Source organism: Acanthisitta chloris, unplaced genomic scaffold, assembly GCF_000695815.1.
Source record: "Acanthisitta chloris isolate BGI_N310 unplaced genomic scaffold, ASM69581v1 scaffold27581, whole genome shotgun sequence".
Classification (NCBI taxonomy): domain Eukaryota; kingdom Metazoa; phylum Chordata; class Aves; order Passeriformes; family Acanthisittidae; genus Acanthisitta; species Acanthisitta chloris.
This window is the reverse complement of record NW_008657039.1, coordinates 48,959-69,977: the sequence shown is the minus strand read 5'-3', so window position 1 is coordinate 69,977 and position 21,019 is coordinate 48,959. Positions and strand designations below refer to the sequence as shown.

Below are 21,019 nucleotides of genomic sequence, written 5' to 3'. Positions count from 1 at the left end.
TGCAAATCTCAATATTCACATCAACCTGAAATTAATGCTGCAATTACTGTTGACATTCACATCAAGAAAGTAGTAAACTATTTCACATGAGCAATTCCAAAACCTCAGAATGCCATTATTAATATTAAAGAAACACAGAACAAACATGTTGGGCTTCAAAGCCTTGTTTTGATACACACAATCCCTGTAAACATGGATGTATTGTATTTGTCAATACTGATATCTGATAGAATTTTATAAATAAAACCACTGATATAAACAATTCCTATAACCTTATTTTTTGCATAGGGTTTGGATTAAGGTTACTTTAAGAGAGAGCCAGCTATTAACAAAATCCTCTGGTCAATTAGTCTTCCATCACACAAATTTAGGTGCATGATTAGCTTTACACAAGGAGCCTCTCTGACTTCAGTAGGAACTTACACATGTAAGTATTTGCAAAACTGGAGTCATCTTTAGCACTTAAGTTACCCCTAGTCATTGAGAATAAGAGCTATAAAAGAGCTCTCCATAAATTTATAAAATATACTGATTTAAAAGTTTATGCTGATGTTTCTGTAAGTCACATTTATGATTCCAAACAGTTATGTACATACTATACTATCACAGTAGGAAATCCTTCACTGTAGAACACCACAGTGAGCAAGTTGTGAAGCACAGTGTTCAATATAATTTCCCTTTAGTATTCCCAGTGCATAAGTTGTTAACATCTACACTACACAAGGTGCCCAGGTCTAGTATTTGTTATATACAATGTAAAAGCAAGATAGAAAGAGCTTTGCATTTGAAAGTAAGGAATGAAAACAGTGGGTAATATACAGGGATTCACTCCTGCAAAGTACAGAATTCTCCTTCACAACGACCACGACCACCAAATGTGGTGGATTTCAGGTCATTCAACCCAGTAAAACAGTGCTCAGCACCTTGTAGAAGAGAGATCTGAGTGCACTTTATTCTAAAACATCTCCTTTTGATGTTATAAAGTGCAAAAAATAAAACATATATTCTAATATTTTACAGTCACTACTAAACTGCCATATATGCACAATGCAAAATTCAAATACCTTGGTACACATTTTGTATGGACCCTATAATAACAGATGTTGAAACTGGAGTTTTTGCATCTTTAAAAAAGTCTTAGTATTTTAAAGTTACTGTGTAAATACAAAAAGAAAATATAAATTATAATTAATTCTTGATATAGGTATTTCAATATTTGACCATTTTCCAAAGATTCAATAGGAAATTTAATTTTCTCTTATAGCATTACATTTTTGAATCTGTAAAACATTTTAGAAGTTAATAACTTCAAAAAAATAAAAGCTATTGTATCACAGTACTAGCCATCTCACCTTATCAGGTATCGTTTACCCTAGATGTGTTTTAAAAAATAAATAAATTAAAAAAAGAAATCTAAGACTTCTATTCTCCGTTGTTTAGAACAAGATATGTGGAGTTACTTTTAAAAACAACATAAGAGTTCCATAATGCTTCGCTTTGACCTTAAAATTCAAATAAATGGGACAGAATGTAGCCACAAATTTAAAAGGCCTTAAATACTATTCAGCTTTGGTGCATTGTACCAATGCTTCTTTACATGCATGAAGAATCAAATTCTATGACTTCTTCACAGAGGTGGGTAAAAGCCAAAGATCCAAATGTTTATGTATGTTACAGAGTTTACCTTTCTTTGAACAATGGGGAAGAAACTGGGAGGAAGATTCTCTCACTGAGAAACATCCTTTCCTCCAAGCTGTACCACGGGCAGTGTAGCTCCTTACCTCAAGCCTGACTGCACACTAGTAATTTAGCCCTAAGAGAATACAATGTTGGTTGTATAAGAGTATTATACCATATCCAGTGATACCAAACTTAATGCTAAAAAGAAATGTACTGAAATACAAAGATAAAAAGTATGACTGAAATACATTTCTAAAGCGACAGAAGTATTCCTGCAGCCTGTGAGCCACAGGGAGGAAGGGTGGGAGAAGGTACTACCGAGTTCATAACCACTTAAATCTTCCCGACAGGAGATCCTCTGCTTTCAGTCGGAGAACTGGAAGATGGTTTCTGGGTTATTGCTGTCTGTAGGGTTTGTGGGCTGCAATGTCTTTGTAGGTGTAGTTTTACCATGAGAATGAGAGGAAGAAGAATGTGAACTTTCACTGGAGCTGCTACGTGTCTCTGTGCTTGTACTTGTTTTTTTCATTTTCCTTCTTTTTGCAAGAGGTGCCTTGTCAACATTCTGGAGGCAAAATCCTTCCCTTTTGTACTTGTTGAAGGCCTGTTGAAAAATAAAAGGTAGTTCTAAGATTTTCAAAAGGTTTAAGACATTTTATGCCTTGCCACTTGTGAAAGTTCTATGGCAAGTCCTAAGATAAAACTCTTGACAAATCCCCACGAATTCCTACTGCAGCTGTAACAGTAACTTCACTAGCCTTTACCGGTACCCAAGAGCCAATACATAACATTAATCATTGCCATCATCTTCTCTGTGTTCTTTTTAATTGAGAAGTCTTTTTTATTAAGCCGTAACATATTTAAGACCACATTTTTAGAAATGACACTTAGTTAGTCACAGTTCTTCTTTCGGCCCAAATGATGTTGTGTTATCAGGACCTCTCCAAGTAACAATTACTTCCTTTTTCTCTCCTTTGCAGTAAGTGTCTACAAGCATTTCAGCATCAATCTGCTCCATCTCAGTTTATTCACTGTAAAAGGTTTCTTCTTTTTTTTATGGAAGTTTGAAGACATTTAAATAGATTTCTCTAGGAAACAGAGTATTTATAATAGCTCTTTCATGAATAGCTGTCTCTCAGTCCCCAAACCCTTATGAATACAAATATCTTCAAGAAATTTATGCTTGCTTCATCATTTGTATTTTCATGTACTCCATCACAGAATCATAGAATCAGCTGGGTTGGAAGAGACCTCCAAGATCACCAAGTCCAACCCTACTGTCATTACTAGACCACGGCACTAAGTGCCACATCCAGTCTCGTCCTGAAAACCTCCAGGGATGTTGAATCCACCACCTCCCTGGGCAGCACATTCCAATGCCTGATCACTCTCTCTGTAAAAAAATCTCTTCCTAATATCCAACCTAAACCTCCCCTGGCAGAGCTTGAGTCTGTGCCCTCTTGTCCTCCTGCTGGTTGCCTGGGAGAAGAGACCAACCCCCACCTGACTCCAACCTCCTGTCAGGGAGTTGTAGAGGGCGGTAAGGTCTCTCGTGAGCCTTCTCTTCTCCAGGCTGAACACCCCCAGCTCCCTCAGCCTCTCCTCATGGCACTTGTGCTCCAGTCCGTTCACCAGCCTCGTTGCTCTTCTCTGTACCTGCTCCAGCACCTCAATGTCCTTCCTGAACTGAGGGGCCCAGAACTGAGCACAGGATTCAAGGTGTGGCCTCACCAGCACCGAGTCCAGGGCAGAATCACCTCCCTGGTCCTGCTGACCACACTGTTCCTGATCCAGGCCAGGATGCCATTGGCCTTCTTGGCCACCTGAGCACACTGCTGGCTCACGTTCAGCTTCCTGTCTATCCATACATATATATACATAGGTATTAGATATTGAGGAAAAAAATCCAGCTCTAAGCAAACACTCAAGTATAAGGACTGATATAGAATCATAGAATTTAGGGGCTAATTAAGAGAAAGCACACAAAAATCTTGATTACACATTAAAAAACATAGCACAGGACATAAAATTTCTCAGAACTTACATGAAAAGTGGCTTTGACGTATGTGTGCACTGCAGCTCCTGAAGAGCCTAAGTTATCTGGAGTCATGAGAGGGTTGGATGACAACTGGCTGCCATCCTGCAGCCACTCGTTGTATCTCAGGCTGGACATCTTAATTCTTTTGTTTGGATCCACTGTGAGAAGTCCTAATAGAAACACATTACATTACTTTAAATTGTGAACAATTTATCTTCTTTTAGTAGAAAACGCAAATATTGCATAGCTTTGACAAGTAACTAATGACAATATTTATCCTAGGTATGCTAATATTTATCCTAGATAAGGCTTACACACTGTTATACTATCATCCCCTGCAGAAGAGTCACTAAAAGCAAGAAATTGCTATTTAACTCTTTCATAATTCACATCTCTCTCCATATGAACTCCAAATGATTTCTTCATTCAAAACCTGTCTGGGACGAAGTTCAAGAGAGAAAGCCTCAGACTCCCTGCACAATCCACTGAAGTCTGGACCTGGAAATCCCTACCTTTTAGGCAGAAAAATTCCTTACAAGCCTGCTCCGACAGAAAGTCAGAATTCCATCTTAGCAGAATGAAGGTTGGTGCCTAGCTCATCCTGCAGACATAATTAGATGCTTAAAAGCTTAAGGGGAACCAAAGCATGTCAAATGTGAATGAAGTGGCTCAGAAATGCAGTAAGTAGTCTTGGTAAGAATTTAAAAATAGCCAGAGGAAAAAATAGAGCAATAAATTCATTTTCTGCAAAAGCTCAGTTTTTAAGACATTTATCTCATAAGCTGCTTTGTTTGTTTAGGAAAGCAAAATAACATAAAAGTAAAACTCTGCTTTTAAATGTGTTTTAAAAGAGTAAGTTCACTTTTTCTGAAGCTCCTCAGTTCCCTCTAACCCCCCTAACCTTTCTAGCAGCATCTCACCATATGAGAAAGCTCTGCTAGGTGTACAAGCAATTTGTAATGCATCCTGATGTGTCCACCTCTACCCATAATTTGTATTAGGGGTCAGTACTTAGCTCAGGCTGTGGATACTGCTCTGTCAGGTTGGATACTGGTGCTGATTATCCAAATTGGGTATGCTTCTCTAAATTCTATCTTTTGAGAAAAAAGTATAAGGTACAAGAAATATCTGTGAATACATACCTCGAATTAGCTCTTTAGCCTCTTCAGAAACATTTTTCCAAGCTTCTCCTTCAAAGGAAAATTCTCCCTTTTTAATTTTCTTCATAATTTCCAATGCACTGGTACATGTTAAACTTCTGTCTTGAGACTGAAATGGTACTTGTCCTGATAGCATTGTGTACTGCCACAGGAACAAAAGTAGCATTAGCAACACAGTGGATTTATGGACAACTCTTACTAAATATGGAAGGCTGTTGTTTGCATCACCAGTGCTATGCAATGAAACTTTTGACTAGCTTAACGTCAAGGCTATAGAAAATATGCAAGACTTTCTCTGGAGTCTTTGTTAGAAAAAGCATTCATAACTTCCAGGAAGGTATGAACAACACATATTTCTGCACGATTTAAGTCTATTGAAATGAATCTCCTGTGAATCAGAATCCAAGCTGACTCCTTCTCTGAACTGAAACTGAAGAAAGATGACCTGGATGACTGTAAAATCTCCTAACCAGATAGCTCTTTTTGAGGACCTGACTGTATCAATTCATTTTCCATTCCCAAAAACGTTAAATTTAATTTACAACTTAGGAGAAAAAACCTCTACCCCTGGAAAACATCTGTCTTTGGAACCTATTATTTGTGCTGCAGGATTTTCACCTCACTTGAGTTCAACAAGTACCCAATTTAAGTCTGAAATTGTGTCAAGCCCCTTGCATTTTAACAACAAGTAAATATATGCAATAAAGTTATAGTTAGGAACCTCAATCACTCACCAAAATGACCCCCAAACTCCACAGGTCACAAGACTCGTCATAACCATTGTGATTCAAGAGCTCTGGGGCAGCATAATGAAGAGTAAAACATGGAGTCTTAAGAGGCTGATTATCAGGTGGTTTTAAACGAGCAAAGCCAAAATCAATTATTTTTATTTCTGAATTATCAGTTTCATCTGTAAATAGTAAATTCTGAAAAGCAAAGACAAAATCAATACCAGCACCGGGAGGAAAATTGGTTACAATTGTTTTTCCTACATTTATTACTACAGAAAATTTCTCATTATGTAGAGGAAAGGGGAACTGGGAGGCAATGGGGGGGGGGAAATGGAAAAGTAGAAATGATTGTACTCTGGGTTGTAAGAAAATGTGATATGTTTATCTTCCTCCTGCACACCTGCCAGTCAGGGCAGTTCTGTCTGAGATTAGTAATGAAAATGGGTATGTAGCAGAGAACAAGTGGGAAAAGACAATAAAGTGAAGACATCAATGTGTCTGGAGATGGAGAACAGCCTTTCTTCCTCAATCAAGAGTCAACTTTCTTAAGCTTCCACTTCCTTCTGGCATGCCATGAATGACAGCTTTCTTGTGTGGGACTCCTGTTGGCATGTCTTGTCTTCTGACTGAATAGTCTTTGGTCCTCAAGTGGTAACAACTGAAGCCATATTGCCATGAGCATAACAATGCAAAAGAATAATCTGAAAGTGAAGGAAGGTGGTATAAAGATGCACTTTGGTATACAGTGGTGGTATAAAGTGCACCAAGGGCTCAGCAGTTGTACTGACAGCAAAGTCAGTCTAGATATGTGTTCTGGAAGAGACCTGGGAAGAATGACACTCAAGCACTGAAGGTCACGTAACAGTCCAACCTCCAACCAATGGCTTACTCCTTACACCAAGGTAAAGAGATGTGGGTACATTCTCAGTCCCTGAGAATTCCAGCTGCGCACACTGCAATGTGGCACCTTGAACTTGAAGACAGAGAAGCTGTTACCAGTCTGGAAGATTTAAGACAATCTGCTTCTGCTTTCCCCCTGTGTACTTGTATTTGCCAAGAAAGATACAAGAGTGAAGGTAACTCTCAGAACTGTATGAGGCCAAGATAAATTATTATTTAATTCTAATCCTCCCTTCAACTTCTGAGAGAAAAGCAAAAATTTGCTATTGCCTTCGCTATTCAATCTATGACACTAGAAAAAGTCTCAATATTAGAAATCCTATAGCCCTATCTAATTCTGTGATGAAAAAGGTGAATGACTCACACAAAGCAGTTAATTTCAAACCCATTAACAAGGGTAAAAAAGGATTCCCAGCAGATCAATAAGGAGAACCTGAGAGCATTTGTTCTGGATAAAAGGGAATAGCTGCTACAAAACAGTATTTCAGTATTTTTGCAGTCTGTACTGCTGTTATAGCTTAATGCACATTCAGAACAGTCAGCTCTTAATTTTAAAATGTTGTGCAAAACAGATCTGAAGGAAGCCTCATCTCAGCCAAAAAACCCAAATAATACAAGGATAAGTGATTAATACAATTGTCTTTTTGCTATGATGATGCTATATAGTCAACAAGTAAATAAAGGATGAGTAACACTGGTTTAAAAAGACCTTTCTTAACATAAAAATGGTTATGCTCAGAAGGGAAGGTACAGTCTATGCAATTAGTCTCATCCTTAGTTACATGTAACCTGTCATATTTTTAAAAATAGACTTATCAGTAGCACATAATATGTCAAAGTTGAACATCAAACAAATCTCACTGCAATTCTTAGAAAAGCAGCAGAATTTCCTATATATCTTTTTACAGAAAGGTCCATAACCACAGCTATACTGGGAAGCCTGTGCATCCCCTACTAAGCTCATGGCAGAGCCTAAAATAGTAACTTTCAAAACAACAAGCAGGAAGGAGACAGGCAGGTTAAGTCCAACTCTGTGGAGGCAATGGATTCTGCAAGCTGTTTGCTAACCCTTCATTACTTGGACTTTCCCAGACTTCTGTTCTTGAACATAATGCAGACTTGAAGACTGCCTAATTTACCATGCAGCTGAAGCTCTGCCCTGCAGAATCTGCCTTTATACTGAAGATGATAGTAAGGCTAAAATGACAAAAATAGAAGAGAGAAAGGAGTTTGGCGTTTTGTCCTTTTAATAATTTCTTATTTCCAAAGCTGCTTCCTTTCCCTGATGATGTGACTCTTGGAAAGTTTCTCTGATGACATTTTCAGCTCACTCCAAAGCTGCTTCCTTTCCCTGATGATTTGACTCTTGGAAAGTTTCTCTGATGATATTTTCAGCTCAGACATTAGAATTTCACAATAGCCTCTCTCTATTTAACTGCTTACTTAGAACAGGATTCCGGGACAGAGGTTCTTTCAAACCCATATATTTTGGATTGATTTTCAAAAACAGTTTAATGCCAACACCTAGCAAGAGTTTTTCACCTCTTGAATTGGAATTGCTGTAAAAGAACCAAGTTTGTCATATACCAAAAGGTATGTTACAAAAAGATAAAACATTGGTTGGAATGGTGAGTTATTTCTAAACTCCAGATACACAAGGAGTAGCTATTTCCTGAGGTATGATGACTGTAATCACCTATACAATATAACATCCTTACTGGATGAACTAAATCAATGTACACTATTCCTGGTCTTGAGAAAACAAACACATATCCAAGCCCACTGCTGGCAAAAAAACCCAAGAAAATACTGGCTCCAGGAAGCAGAATCAAGACAGTGGTCAACCTTACCACAGTAAACTGAACTGTCTGGAAGGCAAGATGTTGCTGCACAATAAATAATACAATAATGGAATAAATGATTGCGGAAAAATAGGTATTTAAAATTGTTTCTTGTGGGAAATTACTGAACTCAAATCACGTATCTTCATTAGTTGACTGCACTAGTTTGTGGTTCATTTTGTGCTTAACTGGAACAGAAGTCAGTACAAGGATGTCACAGTTACTACCAAAAGAAGCCCTACTGAGGGAATTCAGACCTAACAAAAGCTGGAAATGTGCAGGGGCAAAGTACCCAAGCAACCCAGCTCTGCTTATGAACTGCTTCATACAATAAATATCCTCTAGTAAAAACTGTCCCCAAATAGGCAAAGAATGTTTTTGAACAAGTTAAGAGTATAAATTGCTTACAGGACTAAAAACATTTCCCAACAGTTACTTTTACCTGTGAACAGAAAAACATCTACAGAATTAGCTAAATTAAGGTGGGTAACATCTTATTAAAGACACAGTAGAAAACTCTGCAGTAAAAGCTGGAGAAACAGAGATACATGACATTCCAGATACTTAATAACTTATTGTCCAAACAGATATATATATACACAAGTCACTATACCTCAGGTTTCAGATCTCTGTGCACCACTCCCACATCGTGCATATGGCTCACTGCGGACACAAGTCTGCGCATGATGTGACTGGCTTCAGTCTCACTGAAATGCTTCTTCTTCTGAATCCGTTCAAGCAATTCTCCTCCCTTCAGCAACTCCATGACTAGAAACGTGTGAAGCTGAAACAAAGAAAAATACAGCACATCACAAAGCAACATTCACTCAGGAGCTAGGTGCTACTCTGACAGGTCCTCAACGTTTGAAGAGGTAACACTGCTGCTTCAAGCACTTCAGGAGGCCAATAAAAAGCACCAAGTTGTATCTCAGATGGCATTTCCCCATCAAACTTATTGAGGCTGAAGCATGATAATGTCTTCCCCATGTCCCCCAATATTTGTTAACAAAAATGCAATGCCCTCAGCAAAATGGATAAATTAAGATGAAATGTCTAGACTAGAATCACAGATTAGAGTTCAGGTTGAAACGAAGCTCTACAGGACATCTGGTCCAAATCCCTGGTTCAAACCAGGGCCAACTTCCCTACAGATCAAATTATGGGTTATTACATGCTGTGGAGTTTACATTACATTAAGGAAAAACACAAGGTATCTAAGTAACTGATCTTAATACATTTAGAGACTCTACTTTCACATTTGGGAATTTAACAAGCTATTTGGTTATCCCCATTAAGTTACTAATATGTAAGAAAAAATGCTAGATGGATAATCTTCATATGCAAGATTGCCAAATTACTTCACAAATACCATTTAATGATTCATCACAACCCTAGGGGAAGGTGATTAGGCACCTCAGTATCACAGACATAGAAACTGGGCCATGAATATATTGTAGATGATTAACAAAGACAACCAAGAACCACCAATCAAATCCAAGACTCTAATTTTCCCGCATACCTTTTTGATTTTTTAGAGTAGCTTTCCCGCATACCTTTTTGATTTTTTAGATCTTTTAGATTTTTTAGAACTTTTAGATCCCTTGAACGCAGAATTTCTGCTTCATCTTCTATACTGACTAGACCAAAGCCCTAGCAAAAAAGTTGCCTCCACAGTTATAGTATGCTTAACTCCTATAGTTCTTGGGAAAAGACATGGCAAAGTGTTTGGCAGGTGCTGGTTACAGTTTCTTCAAAATACCTGGTCATGAAAAACTTCATGTAACTTCACTACATTCGGGTGTCCTTCGCAGAGTTTCAGAGCTGTTATTTCTCTCTGGGTGTTGGCTTCCATTCTGGAAAAATTGAGCAGTCATTTTGTACCAATTTTACTAAGCAAATTGCACAGTTCAAGTGTCAGACCTATTTTTTAATTGCTTGCAATCCAGATTTTTTTACTATTACAACTGCTTGAACACAATTAAAAGCATATTCAAAATAAGCTGAGAAAAACTCTCCACATAACCCTGCAATTTAGGACATTAAAATCCACACCCAAATTAAACAATGTTTTTGATGTGGCTGCAACTTGCTACAGCAAAAGCTGATGTGGTAGTACAGAACAGTTTGTATCTAAAACAAACCTTTCCCTTAGGCCAGGGCAATTTGACTTCACCTCTGTTCCTACAAATATTTGTTAGTTCAGCTTTATCTTGAAGACTCAAATTACTGACCCAATTCTTTTCCATTGCTTAAGGGAGACAAGTACTTCTAAAGCAGTATGGAAACTATGAGCTCTACTAGAAAAAAAAAAAGTAACATCATCTACATATGAACTGTGTTATACAAATGACCCCCAAAACAGGGCATTGCAAAAATCTGCAGTGGGAGATGTAAGAAGATACTGTCTCCAGAGCAAAAATCCTTGCATAAATTCTCTTTCAAGTACTGAAATCTACAGCCAAAAAAAGTGAACATGGTGATCCTTGTAAAAACTATAGGAATGGTGACAGAGCAAAAAATTTTTTCCCATCGGTTAGATATGTTGATTTTTGACAAATAATGCCTGAAAATTTTTGCCAGAACTCTATCCAAGAAAGGCTAATCCTTACTGACTTTGAGAATGACCTTATGACAGACAGAATCTCTCTCACCACACATGTTCTTAATTTTTGGTTGCTTTTTTCCCCCTAATTAGGATGAGAATCATGATGAGAATTGTGCACAAGAGAATGCTGCTTTTCTGCAAACTTCATACAATCAGCAAGTAAACTGAGCTGTTCCACCTGCATTTCTGCTGCTGAATTTGTTTAAACCAAGTGACTTCAGGTCCTAAAGAACTTAAAAATCCTCACATAGTTTTTCCCCCTAAACTACTGTGAGAAGGAAGTGGATCTAGGAAACAGATCAGGAATATAAAACTTTGAAACTTGTACATGGGCTTTTCTGAGTACTTCCCTTCTATAGATAGTTACCATCTCAGATTTTAAGCAATCTCATGAACAACAAATGGGAAGTTCTAAAACAGTAACTCAAGCAACTTCATGGGTGCCCACAGTTCAGTGCTCCTCAGACACACAGATAAACCTCAAATTGTTGGCTGGAGGCAGGTCCAGCCTACCAACAGAGCAACACCACAGAGGAACTCTTCATCTGAGCTTTCATCTCAAGTATCATGAAAAGGTTTCCCTAGGTGTTAAGACTGACATTTTTGGCAATTTGGTGAGTAGGAGTGAAAGACTGACTTTGAAGCAAAGAAGTTGCTGGAAACCTATGACACTTTTCCTTTTAGCAAGATTTACTGGTGTGGTCCTCAGAGCAGTATTATTTACAGTTTCTTACTCAATCTAGTTTTTGTCCCATTATTCAGTGTGGGTTTACTGCTACCTCTAAATACTGCACAAACCTGCTCTGAGTCTGTTCACAGCCTTCAATCCTAACAAAATAAATCTCTGTATACAGACCTCTTCTTACCTTCGTTTAGCCTGGCCCACCAAGATGAGGGAGAAAGAGCAAAAGAACCCATGAGTAATATAATTTAGGGACATAATTCTTAGAAGTTTAGCTCTAGAGGAAAAGTCAATACTAGTTTGCTCACTGTTATCCAGAAACAAAATACCCATGAGCTTAAGATGAGATGGGAGTACTGATATACAGCTCTGCATGCACCACAGAAAAAACTTATAGTGCAGGCACAAGGCAGAGATTTCCAGATTAAAATACCCAATGTAGGTGTCTACTGCATGTTACTTGTCTAAGGCCTCACATAATAAGTGAAATTCTAGTTAATCGATCTTACAGGATGAACCAGTTCACTTTAACATATACACCTACCTAGAGCAGGATTCAGTGGCCTAAGCATAGGAGAGCCTGGAAGATGACATCAGCCATGAAGACATCTACAAAAAGGTAGTAGTCACAAGACTGATGGGAACTGGAGGACAGAGGGGACACCAACAGATGCTAAAATGGCACTATGCAGATGTCTATGTTTAAGTTACTGAATCCCACTTCCAGTGCCTGCTAATCCAAGTCTCTCTGTAGGCTCTATCAACAGTTTTAGGTAGGCCTCCATTAATTTTAACAGATCTCAGAAAACTGACTCGTACCTAGACTTAGGTTTCTTATTCTTGAACTCTTCCTATTCAAAAAGCATGTGATGAAACACTTAAGTCTGGTGGACAGCTTCTTCTAGAGTCTAGAAAAACAAGCACAACCAAATGTTTTGAAGAAGAGACCACTGTGAACTGTCATTCTGATAGCAGAAGACTTGCACTTTCCCTTTCCTGCCAGCATTCTACAACACACTAGGGATGTATTTACTAATGAACATCGCAACATGAAGGCAAAAAAATCCATCTGCTCCTCAAAGAATCCCTGATCTTTTTTCTTCTATGGGCAGAAACTGCCAGAGGTATTCATTCTGGAAGAGGACCATGTACAAAGCAAGTCAGCTGCCTCCACTGTGGTGTTCTCTTCAGAACACCCAGGAAACAAGATGCAACCTACAACTCCATAGTCAAATTTCATTTTATACGCACACATACACAATTAATTAGATCTGAGGCAACCCACACTACAGATCATTCTTAAAAGCAGTATCCTAGGCAATCAGTTGGGCTACTTAGGAGAGGGAGCTAGCCTAAGCCTACATTTGGTTCACTTCAGCCTGAAGACAGAAGGGCCTCAATACCTTACTCTGGTTAGGAGCAAAATTAGGGGAAATAAGGGTAGAATACAACTAGGAACCAGGAAAGTACTCTTTATGTTTCTTTTTGTGTCCTCCCCAACAAGAATAACATTTTGTTTCAAAAGACTCTCAGAATCTTTTAAAGGTCATAAGGTTACTGTAAGTTTCTGTCGATTCATAGAACAGGAAATAATTTTAAAGTTATTTTTCCACTTCCAAAAAAATGTAGCGAACATTATTCTAATCCATGGGTGACAGTAAGCAAAGAAAATATTTTTATTGTCTTATAGAATATTTATACCTTTTGCTAATTATTTTTACTGCATACTCTTGGCTAGTTTTCTTGTGTAAGCACTTTCGACAAATGGAAAAACTTCCTTCTCCCAATGGTTTCTCTTTCAGATCCAGTTCATAATGATGATAAAATGGAGAGTCCTGTTAGGAAACTGTCTGTATTTAGTTTTGCAGAATACTTTTAGTATACACAGTCAAAGACAAAGAGTTAAGTTTCTTGAGAATTTTTCATCTACATTTAAAATTGTACAAGAGCTCTCTTTTTAATAAAACATAATCTTAACTTCTATTTAATAAAATGCATAAACATTATTCTAACAATCAAAGAGTAAAGCTTATGTTACATTAAACAAACATAATCACTAAAGAAATAATTACTACTACAATAGCTGAAGATACAAAATATTCAGACAAACAGGATCAAAGATGGTCATACATACATTTATCCACAGAACTATATGCTCGTTTGAAGACATCACAATAGCATGTGTTCTTATAAGGCTTCACACAACTATTCATTCTTTTGGGTCAATACATCATAGAAGGAATGCTGATATAATTAAAGTAGCTTCAAAAATATCTACACTTCCATCTATAATGGAGGAAGGACTATCAAGAGTAATATTATTAATACTACTATACATCGGTCTTCTGGAAAATTAAGACAACCATCTCATTTTTCATATTAAACTTCAACCACTTCCTAATAGCATCACATGCAAGTTAGATGCTTGGATCACCTGAGGAGCCATTACAGAGAACAGATAAGTGAATGATGACTAATTTGTAATCTGTAGCTTGTGATTGCTGCTTGGGAAGTTATACACAGTTCCAGGTGAACCAAATTAATTCAGGTCTTGATATTGTTATTACCTTCATCATAGCACTTCTGGCAATAGTTGTAGTTCCAGGTCGCTCGTCCCCCATATAAAACTGGAGAGGATCTACTGTAGCTGCATTGCGTTTAAACAAAATAGAAGGTGCAACGAAAGAATATCCCTATGAAATTCAAACATCAGAAAAGGGCATGGCTTGAAACTTTGGCACAAAAACTATCATAGTGCATATGAAACACGAGAAATTTCAGAATAACTTTTCAAACAAATCGGAATTTTCATATCAAAATACAGAAACCATCACTGGCTAATTGGTGGTTAGATGTTACTCTGCTCAACATCAACAGGCATCTTCCTGGAATGAGTTACATGATTCTCCACAGTGAGAGACACAACAATAATAATACTAGGATACTGGTGATTGAAGCTAGTCTGGCTCAGCGCAGTTGTTTTGCAGTAGTGATAAAGCCTCACGGTTGAAGCTAGCCAACTTCCCAGAACACCAGAGTTACGGCATGAAAGAGTTTTATGTTGTGATGTAAGCACCAAACCATTTGAAATGGCTAAACAATATAAGCTTGATACTAATCATGCACCCAGTTTGAATATCATAACAAGAACAGCTGTGACTATCACTGCAGAGCAAATCAGAAGGTATTATGACATGTCTAAATTGCTTCTACAGTCACTATAAATCTAACAACTTCCAAAATACAATACTACATTCCTGTACACTAAGGATTAGGCTGCTGAGAAACATACAGTACAAAACAACAAAGCACAAGGAGGGATAGAAGAGTAAGCAATCCAAACTGCTGTTCACCTCTGAGGCTTTAGTACCAAGCTGGCTGCACATGAGCTGTTTCTGCGCATTTGACTTCCAGACTGTGCAGACTAAGAAGGGATCATTCTTTAACAGCACAGAGGAGACGGTAAGGAAAGCCTAGTTACTAGTCTGTACACAGTAGTCCAGTACTCAGAGCACTCCTACAGAATGTGGAAGACCTACTTCCAACTCTGTATGTAGCTCCCACTTCCCAAAGGAATACTCCAACTAGGGCATGGTGTGAAAACGGGTGAAGTAAATTGCTGTTGTTGAACCTGGTAGCCCAGACTGGTCGAGTCAAGATGACAATATTCATAAGGTATGAAGAATTAATAAAAAACACACTGACTTTAGTCCAGCAGGTAGAACATTCAGCTAAGAATGGACAGACACAGGACTTTATGTTTGTAGTAGGACTGTTTCCACCTTTCTCATTTTGCAATTGTTGAACAAATAGCCCTGGGAACTGGGACTGGAAAGTACATAGTTAACTACAAGAATTTAGAAGGTAGGTGGGAGATAAAAGGCTCACTACACATGTGGAATTGTTCAATAATTATTTTTTTTACATTCATGCAAGCTCTTAAAATACCTGAAATATTCTTTCTGAAGTCTGAGGGGTTGCTGCAGGAGAGTATGTTGGATCCATTTCTGTAAACTCTTCTGCAAAATTACTGACATCCAACTCATCTCTGATCACCGGTTTAAATGGAGCTGGTATTTTTTTGGCAGCTAAATCATCCCAATTCATATTCTAAACCAAAAACAAGAAAGTAAGGTTAAATCAAATGAAAATTTAACAGGTATTGGAAAGACACACTTGTCCAGAATCACAGTCCTAACTCCATTTGCTATTCTCCACAGGCAGATGAAAAGCACTCAAATTATGCCCTATTAATTTGCTTAGGTGAAGGCAAGAAGTATCACATTATTTGTATGTAGACAGAATCCAATTTTTAAAAAAAATCAACATAATGTAATTTAACAGTGGAGAGGAGCCAAACAATTAGCCTGACGACCCTTCAATTTCTTCCTCTATTTCAGAATAAAGAGCATTTATATTTTTTCAAGCCACAGTGCAGTATCTCCAGCTTTTCATTGCTGATTTCTATGCTTAATTACTAATTTCAGCCTCCAGAGCCCTGAGAAGAGGCTCAGTAAGCAGTAACCTCTGAATTCTCACTTAAATGCATGGCTAGAAGGAGGAAGTATAAGCATAGCAGTTATGAGAAAATTGCCCTGTGACTGTAAAGGAGTGGAACTGAAATTAAGTCAAGATTAGAAAGTGTCATATGAGGAAAAAATGTATCTTTCAAAGCAAACAGTGAATAAAGGAAGTTCAACTCTGTTTATATAACACCATAAATACATATTTAGTGTTTTCAAAGAAAGCACAGAAAGAATTTTAACAGCAATGGATGGAACAGGACAGCTGCTGTATGCAAAGCCAACATTCCCCATTGTTTGAAACTGAAATCTGAACAGAATTAAAGTTTACTGAACGAGGCTACAGATTTAATTAGGCCTTGGAAAATACAGGAGATATGTTTGGTGACTTCTATCAATATGAAAATTTTACTCATAACGCTAGTGGCAAACTTCCTTTAAAAACAAAAGCCAACAGACAACACAACGCAGAATTTCTGGGTTTTCCATTAAACCTTCTGGTTTAAGTAGTGTGTCTTTTGGCTGCTTCAAGTAACTGTCAGACACAGAATATATTAAACATCTATCATGCCCTTCTTCTAATATGCACAAAATCCATATACATAAGCACATGGATATTCTTACTGACTTCAATGCAATTACTCATGCAATTAACATGTCTCTAAGTTATTCTGTTAACAGAACAACAGAATTTCCTTAGACTTGGATTTCAAAGGCACTAATGTAGAGTGAGTGGTATCTGGTGAGCTTTGTTGTTTGCTTTACCTGGAAAAAGGGATGCTGTTTGATTTCATCAGCATCAGTGGGACCACAGCCAAGCCTCTTCTTGGGGTCCTTCATCAAAAGCCGCTGGATGATATCCTTAGACAGTGCACTCATTTCTTGTGGGTAAGGTGGCTCACTTTTTAATATTCTCCTGTAAAACAAACAAAATCACAATTATTTGGTAATTACATAATGTGTTGAGTGTTAAATTAAAGAGTTACCATACTAATGGCAGCATGCAACATTTCACTTAAACTTGTATTGTACCCAAATGCAGAAGGCTGACATATGTGAACCAACCTTTTTTCAAATAAAGGTTTGAAGAATTTCAGACACGAAACACAACATCTGTAGGAGATAAATTATGTAACTCAATCCACAAAAGAAAAACAATCCTCATTTTGCATACTGAGCTTACTATTTAAAAGAAATCTCACAGCTACAGCAGAGAGCTGCACACAGAAATCAACCTGATGCCTAACAGCAGTCAAAGCCAAAACAATTTCCATGTCAAAAATTATTACAAAATAAAGGAGAAAAACCCACACTTGGGCCATTTGATGTTTGCCTCCACCCCCCATCTTGCATGTACTGCTCATCCTTAGTCTCAAAGGGGGACACTGTAACTGGAAACATTTTAGAGAAGAACAGTAAGACTAAGAATGTGCTTTATAGGAAGTTTTATACAAAGGCTAAGACACATAAGCTTAGTGAAAAGATGACTCAAGAGGGCTGGGCATGGTGTGCCCCTCAAAACAGTAAAGAGGAAGTGGACAGGGACCTCACTGTCTTTTTCAATGCAAGAGCTAGAAGCCATCAAGTAATGCTAGTGGAAGCCTAAGTGGAATCACATTTCAATACTTTGAATTCAATCTTTTACATGTGTAGCTCCCACTGTTTTATATAAAGAGGAAGGCAAGCTTTCCTTCAGTTACTTCAAATGTAAATAATGAAGCAAAGGACTCTAAAGAACCCACACACAGATAGCACATCCAAAGACAGGTCAACAGGTTTAAAACAGAGACACACAAAACCCTTTATCGCACAGAATCACAGAGGAGTTGAGGCTGGAAGGGACCTTGGGAGGTCATCTGTTCCAACCCCCTTCTCAAACACAGGCACCTACAGCCAGTTGTTCCTAGCTATGTCCCAAAGCCTTTTGAATATCTCCTAGGAGAGAGACTTCACCACCCACCTTGGGCAGCCTGTGTTAGTGCTCAGTCACACTCACAGTAAAAAGGTATTTCCTTGATGCTCAGAGGGAACCTCCCGTGTTTCAATTTGTGATCATTACCTCCGGTCCTGTCACTAGGCACCACTCAAATGAGACTGGCTCCCTCTTCTTTGCAGCCTCCCTCCAGGCAGTTATGTACACGGATGAGACCTCCCTGAGACTTCCCTTCTCCACATGGAACAGTCCCAGACTTCTCAGCCTTTCCTCATATGCTTCAGTACCTTAAACCTCCAGTGGCCCTTTGCTGGACTCTCTCCAACATGTCCATCACTCTCGTGTACTGGAGAGACCAGAACTGGAATCAGTACCCAGGTGTGGCTTCACCAGTGGTGAGTAAAGAGGAAGCATCACGTCTCTCAGTCTGATGATACTTTGTCTAATGCATCCCAGGATACCATTTGCGACCTTAGCCACAAGGGCACATTGCTGGCTCATGCTCAGCTTGATGTCCATACAGCTCTACAGGAATACTCTCACTGTGCTGACTTCAGGAAGCACAATACATAGAAGGATTTAAGTGTCTCCACTAAACACAGACTGAAAGATTTTGAAGCCATGAGAGACTGTGAGGCTGAAATTATATTAGGTTGTGGCAACACTAAAATCTCAACTGTTGTATGTTTGTGACGGAGCTTAAATTGATCCCTGCAAGACATTTCTAAATTTTGTTCAAAGTTACTGCATGACATATCCTTAAAGACAGTTACCCCATGGTAAAATTTTTATCTTGAAATGTATAGCTTCTTGGATTATTCCAAAAATAGATGCAAACAGACTGTTTCCTAAATAATCCCGTCCTGCCAGTGTGGAAGGACAAAACCAAGATCAAAATGCACACAGCTTCTACTGACGTAGCATCCAATTTCAAGCAAACAAAAGGACAAACAAGTTAACACTAAAATAAGTTAGCAAAAATACAGTCTGAGTTTTAAGATGGATCATTTCTTTAAATGATGTATGGATGATCTGTCAATAAGGGTCTAAATCACAGCCACTCTGCTAGCAGAACTAACAGCAACCATAAGCCTTATCTTCAACTTCTGGGCACACTTCACTTTACAGAAAAGGAGAAGAAAGCACCATATCGTCAAATGATTTCTTACTTAGGGATGTTAATATCAAATTTAGACATCACAAAACGAGGATTCTTATACTATAGGAGTGGTGCAAGGATATGATTTAGGGGTTACAGCAGAGTGGCAGGTTAATGGTTGGACTTGATGATCTTAGAGGTCTCCTCCAAACACGACGATTCTACGATTCTATGATCCTATGGTGGAGAAGTAAATATTTGCTGGAGAAGTAAAGATTCGATTTCATCAGAAATCATCCAGTTTCAGAAAGGGGAAGCAGGTAAGGAAGCAAGAGAACTTTCCTGTTTTAAGACAGGACACCTGAATAGCAAAAATCAAGGGCCAACAAAATCTACATCATCTTTGTAGCTTAAAAATCACTTCAGTTAGAGAAGTCTGAGGAAATCTATGTATCAGCCTTTCTGATCAAAGAATCAGAAAGGTATGTAACAAAGATCCTGGAAAGAGAGACGTTCACTTTGGGCCCCAAGAAAGGAGGAAAACCCCCATCAGTTATTATTTTTTTCAAAATTGATTTCTGAAGCAATGGGACTGAGATGCTGGGATGTCCTTAAACATCAGAATAAAAATTCTACAGCATTTTTCAATCTAAAAATTGTCAGAGATTACAGAAGGCCAAGTGAGGTAAAATTCATAAATTTCACTGAAAAAAGGGTGCTGAATTGGGATGATTGGTAACATGGGGAAACAAAGAGAATAAATGAGCATAATTTCTCTGTGCAGCCTTTGAAGATCAGCCTCTGCAGCAGCGAAGCTGGTTAAGTGTTAGCCGTAAGATTCTTGCCCATTTTTTGGGCTTCTGATGGAAACACAAACTTTCACATATGAAACAGAGTGAAACAAACATAAACAGCAGAAAGTTTTTTATAGAATCCTACACTGCAAAGTTACCAGAAAACTCTTGGGCAAAAAAGTACTTCCACAGGAACACTAGTCAGTCTCATCCTTCTAGCTGCAAATTTCTACAGACACATTGCCTGTCTTCAGTCAGCCTGAGAACTGCAATCAGTCATACCATGGATGTGGTATTGGGGCAGAAAGTCCCAGCTGAAGCTGAGACAGGTTTAGAAAGGATCATTTTGTATTACTTGACATTCTGCTCTTGGTGTAGAAACCACTCCTTAAATTCTTTGGAGAAGGAATCCCTGATAAAGATTGTATCTATCAAAACAACTAGCACACATATTTTGCCAAGAAGAGTTTTCTGGTTTACCTAATGGAAATGTTCTGTGGCAACAGCATCAGTAACATCATCCTGCCTTTTGCCAAGATTGTTGTTTGAAATGATTTCTTTTTATAGGCAGAATTAACAATGAAGTGGTATTTAGCTATATGAAAAGCAAGTTATGGTTACAGAATCATAGAACTGGTTAGGTTGGAAAAGACCATGAAGTCCAACCATTAACCCACCACTAAACCATGTCCCTAAGTGCTACATCTGCATGTATTTTCAATACCTCCAGGGATGGTCACTCCACCACTTCCCTGGGCAGCCTGTTCCACTGCCTGACCACCCTTTCAGTGAAGAAATTTTCCCCAATATCCAATCTAAACCTCCCTTGGCGCAACTTGAGGCCATGAACTCTCATCCTGTCACTTGTCACCTGTCAGAAGAGACTGGCATCAACAAGAGGAACCCAAGAATAAAGAAAGGAACAATTTTTTGTTCAGATGACAAATTATTCCTTCACATAAGATTGTGAAACATTAACAGGAATACATTGCATATATATAAGAAAGACCAACACAAGCTGAGTTAAGAAAAG

At 38.2% G+C, this 21,019-nt stretch overlaps 1 protein-coding gene across 1 annotated transcript in view; it reads right to left on the bottom strand.

The window, feature by feature from the left end:
• Positions 1-276: 276 nt before the first annotated feature.
• RPS6KA5 (ribosomal protein S6 kinase, 90kDa, polypeptide 5) overlaps positions 277-21,019 on the bottom strand; it is a 68,985-nt gene continuing 48,242 nt past the window's right edge. Inside the window, exons 8-17 of the mRNA XM_009084574.1 lie at positions 16,926-17,076; positions 15,586-15,747; positions 14,205-14,330; positions 13,339-13,472; positions 10,110-10,203; positions 8,964-9,134; positions 5,613-5,804; positions 4,861-5,020; positions 3,725-3,888; positions 277-2,284 (exon numbers count right to left, since the gene is read on the bottom strand). Coding sequence (XP_009082822.1) covers positions 2,045-2,284; positions 3,725-3,888; positions 4,861-5,020; positions 5,613-5,804; positions 8,964-9,134; positions 10,110-10,203; positions 13,339-13,472; positions 14,205-14,330; positions 15,586-15,747; positions 16,926-17,076 — 1,594 coding nt within the window. The 3' untranslated portion in view covers positions 277-2,044. The remainder of the gene's footprint in view (positions 2,285-3,724; positions 3,889-4,860; positions 5,021-5,612; positions 5,805-8,963; positions 9,135-10,109; positions 10,204-13,338; positions 13,473-14,204; positions 14,331-15,585; positions 15,748-16,925; positions 17,077-21,019) is intronic.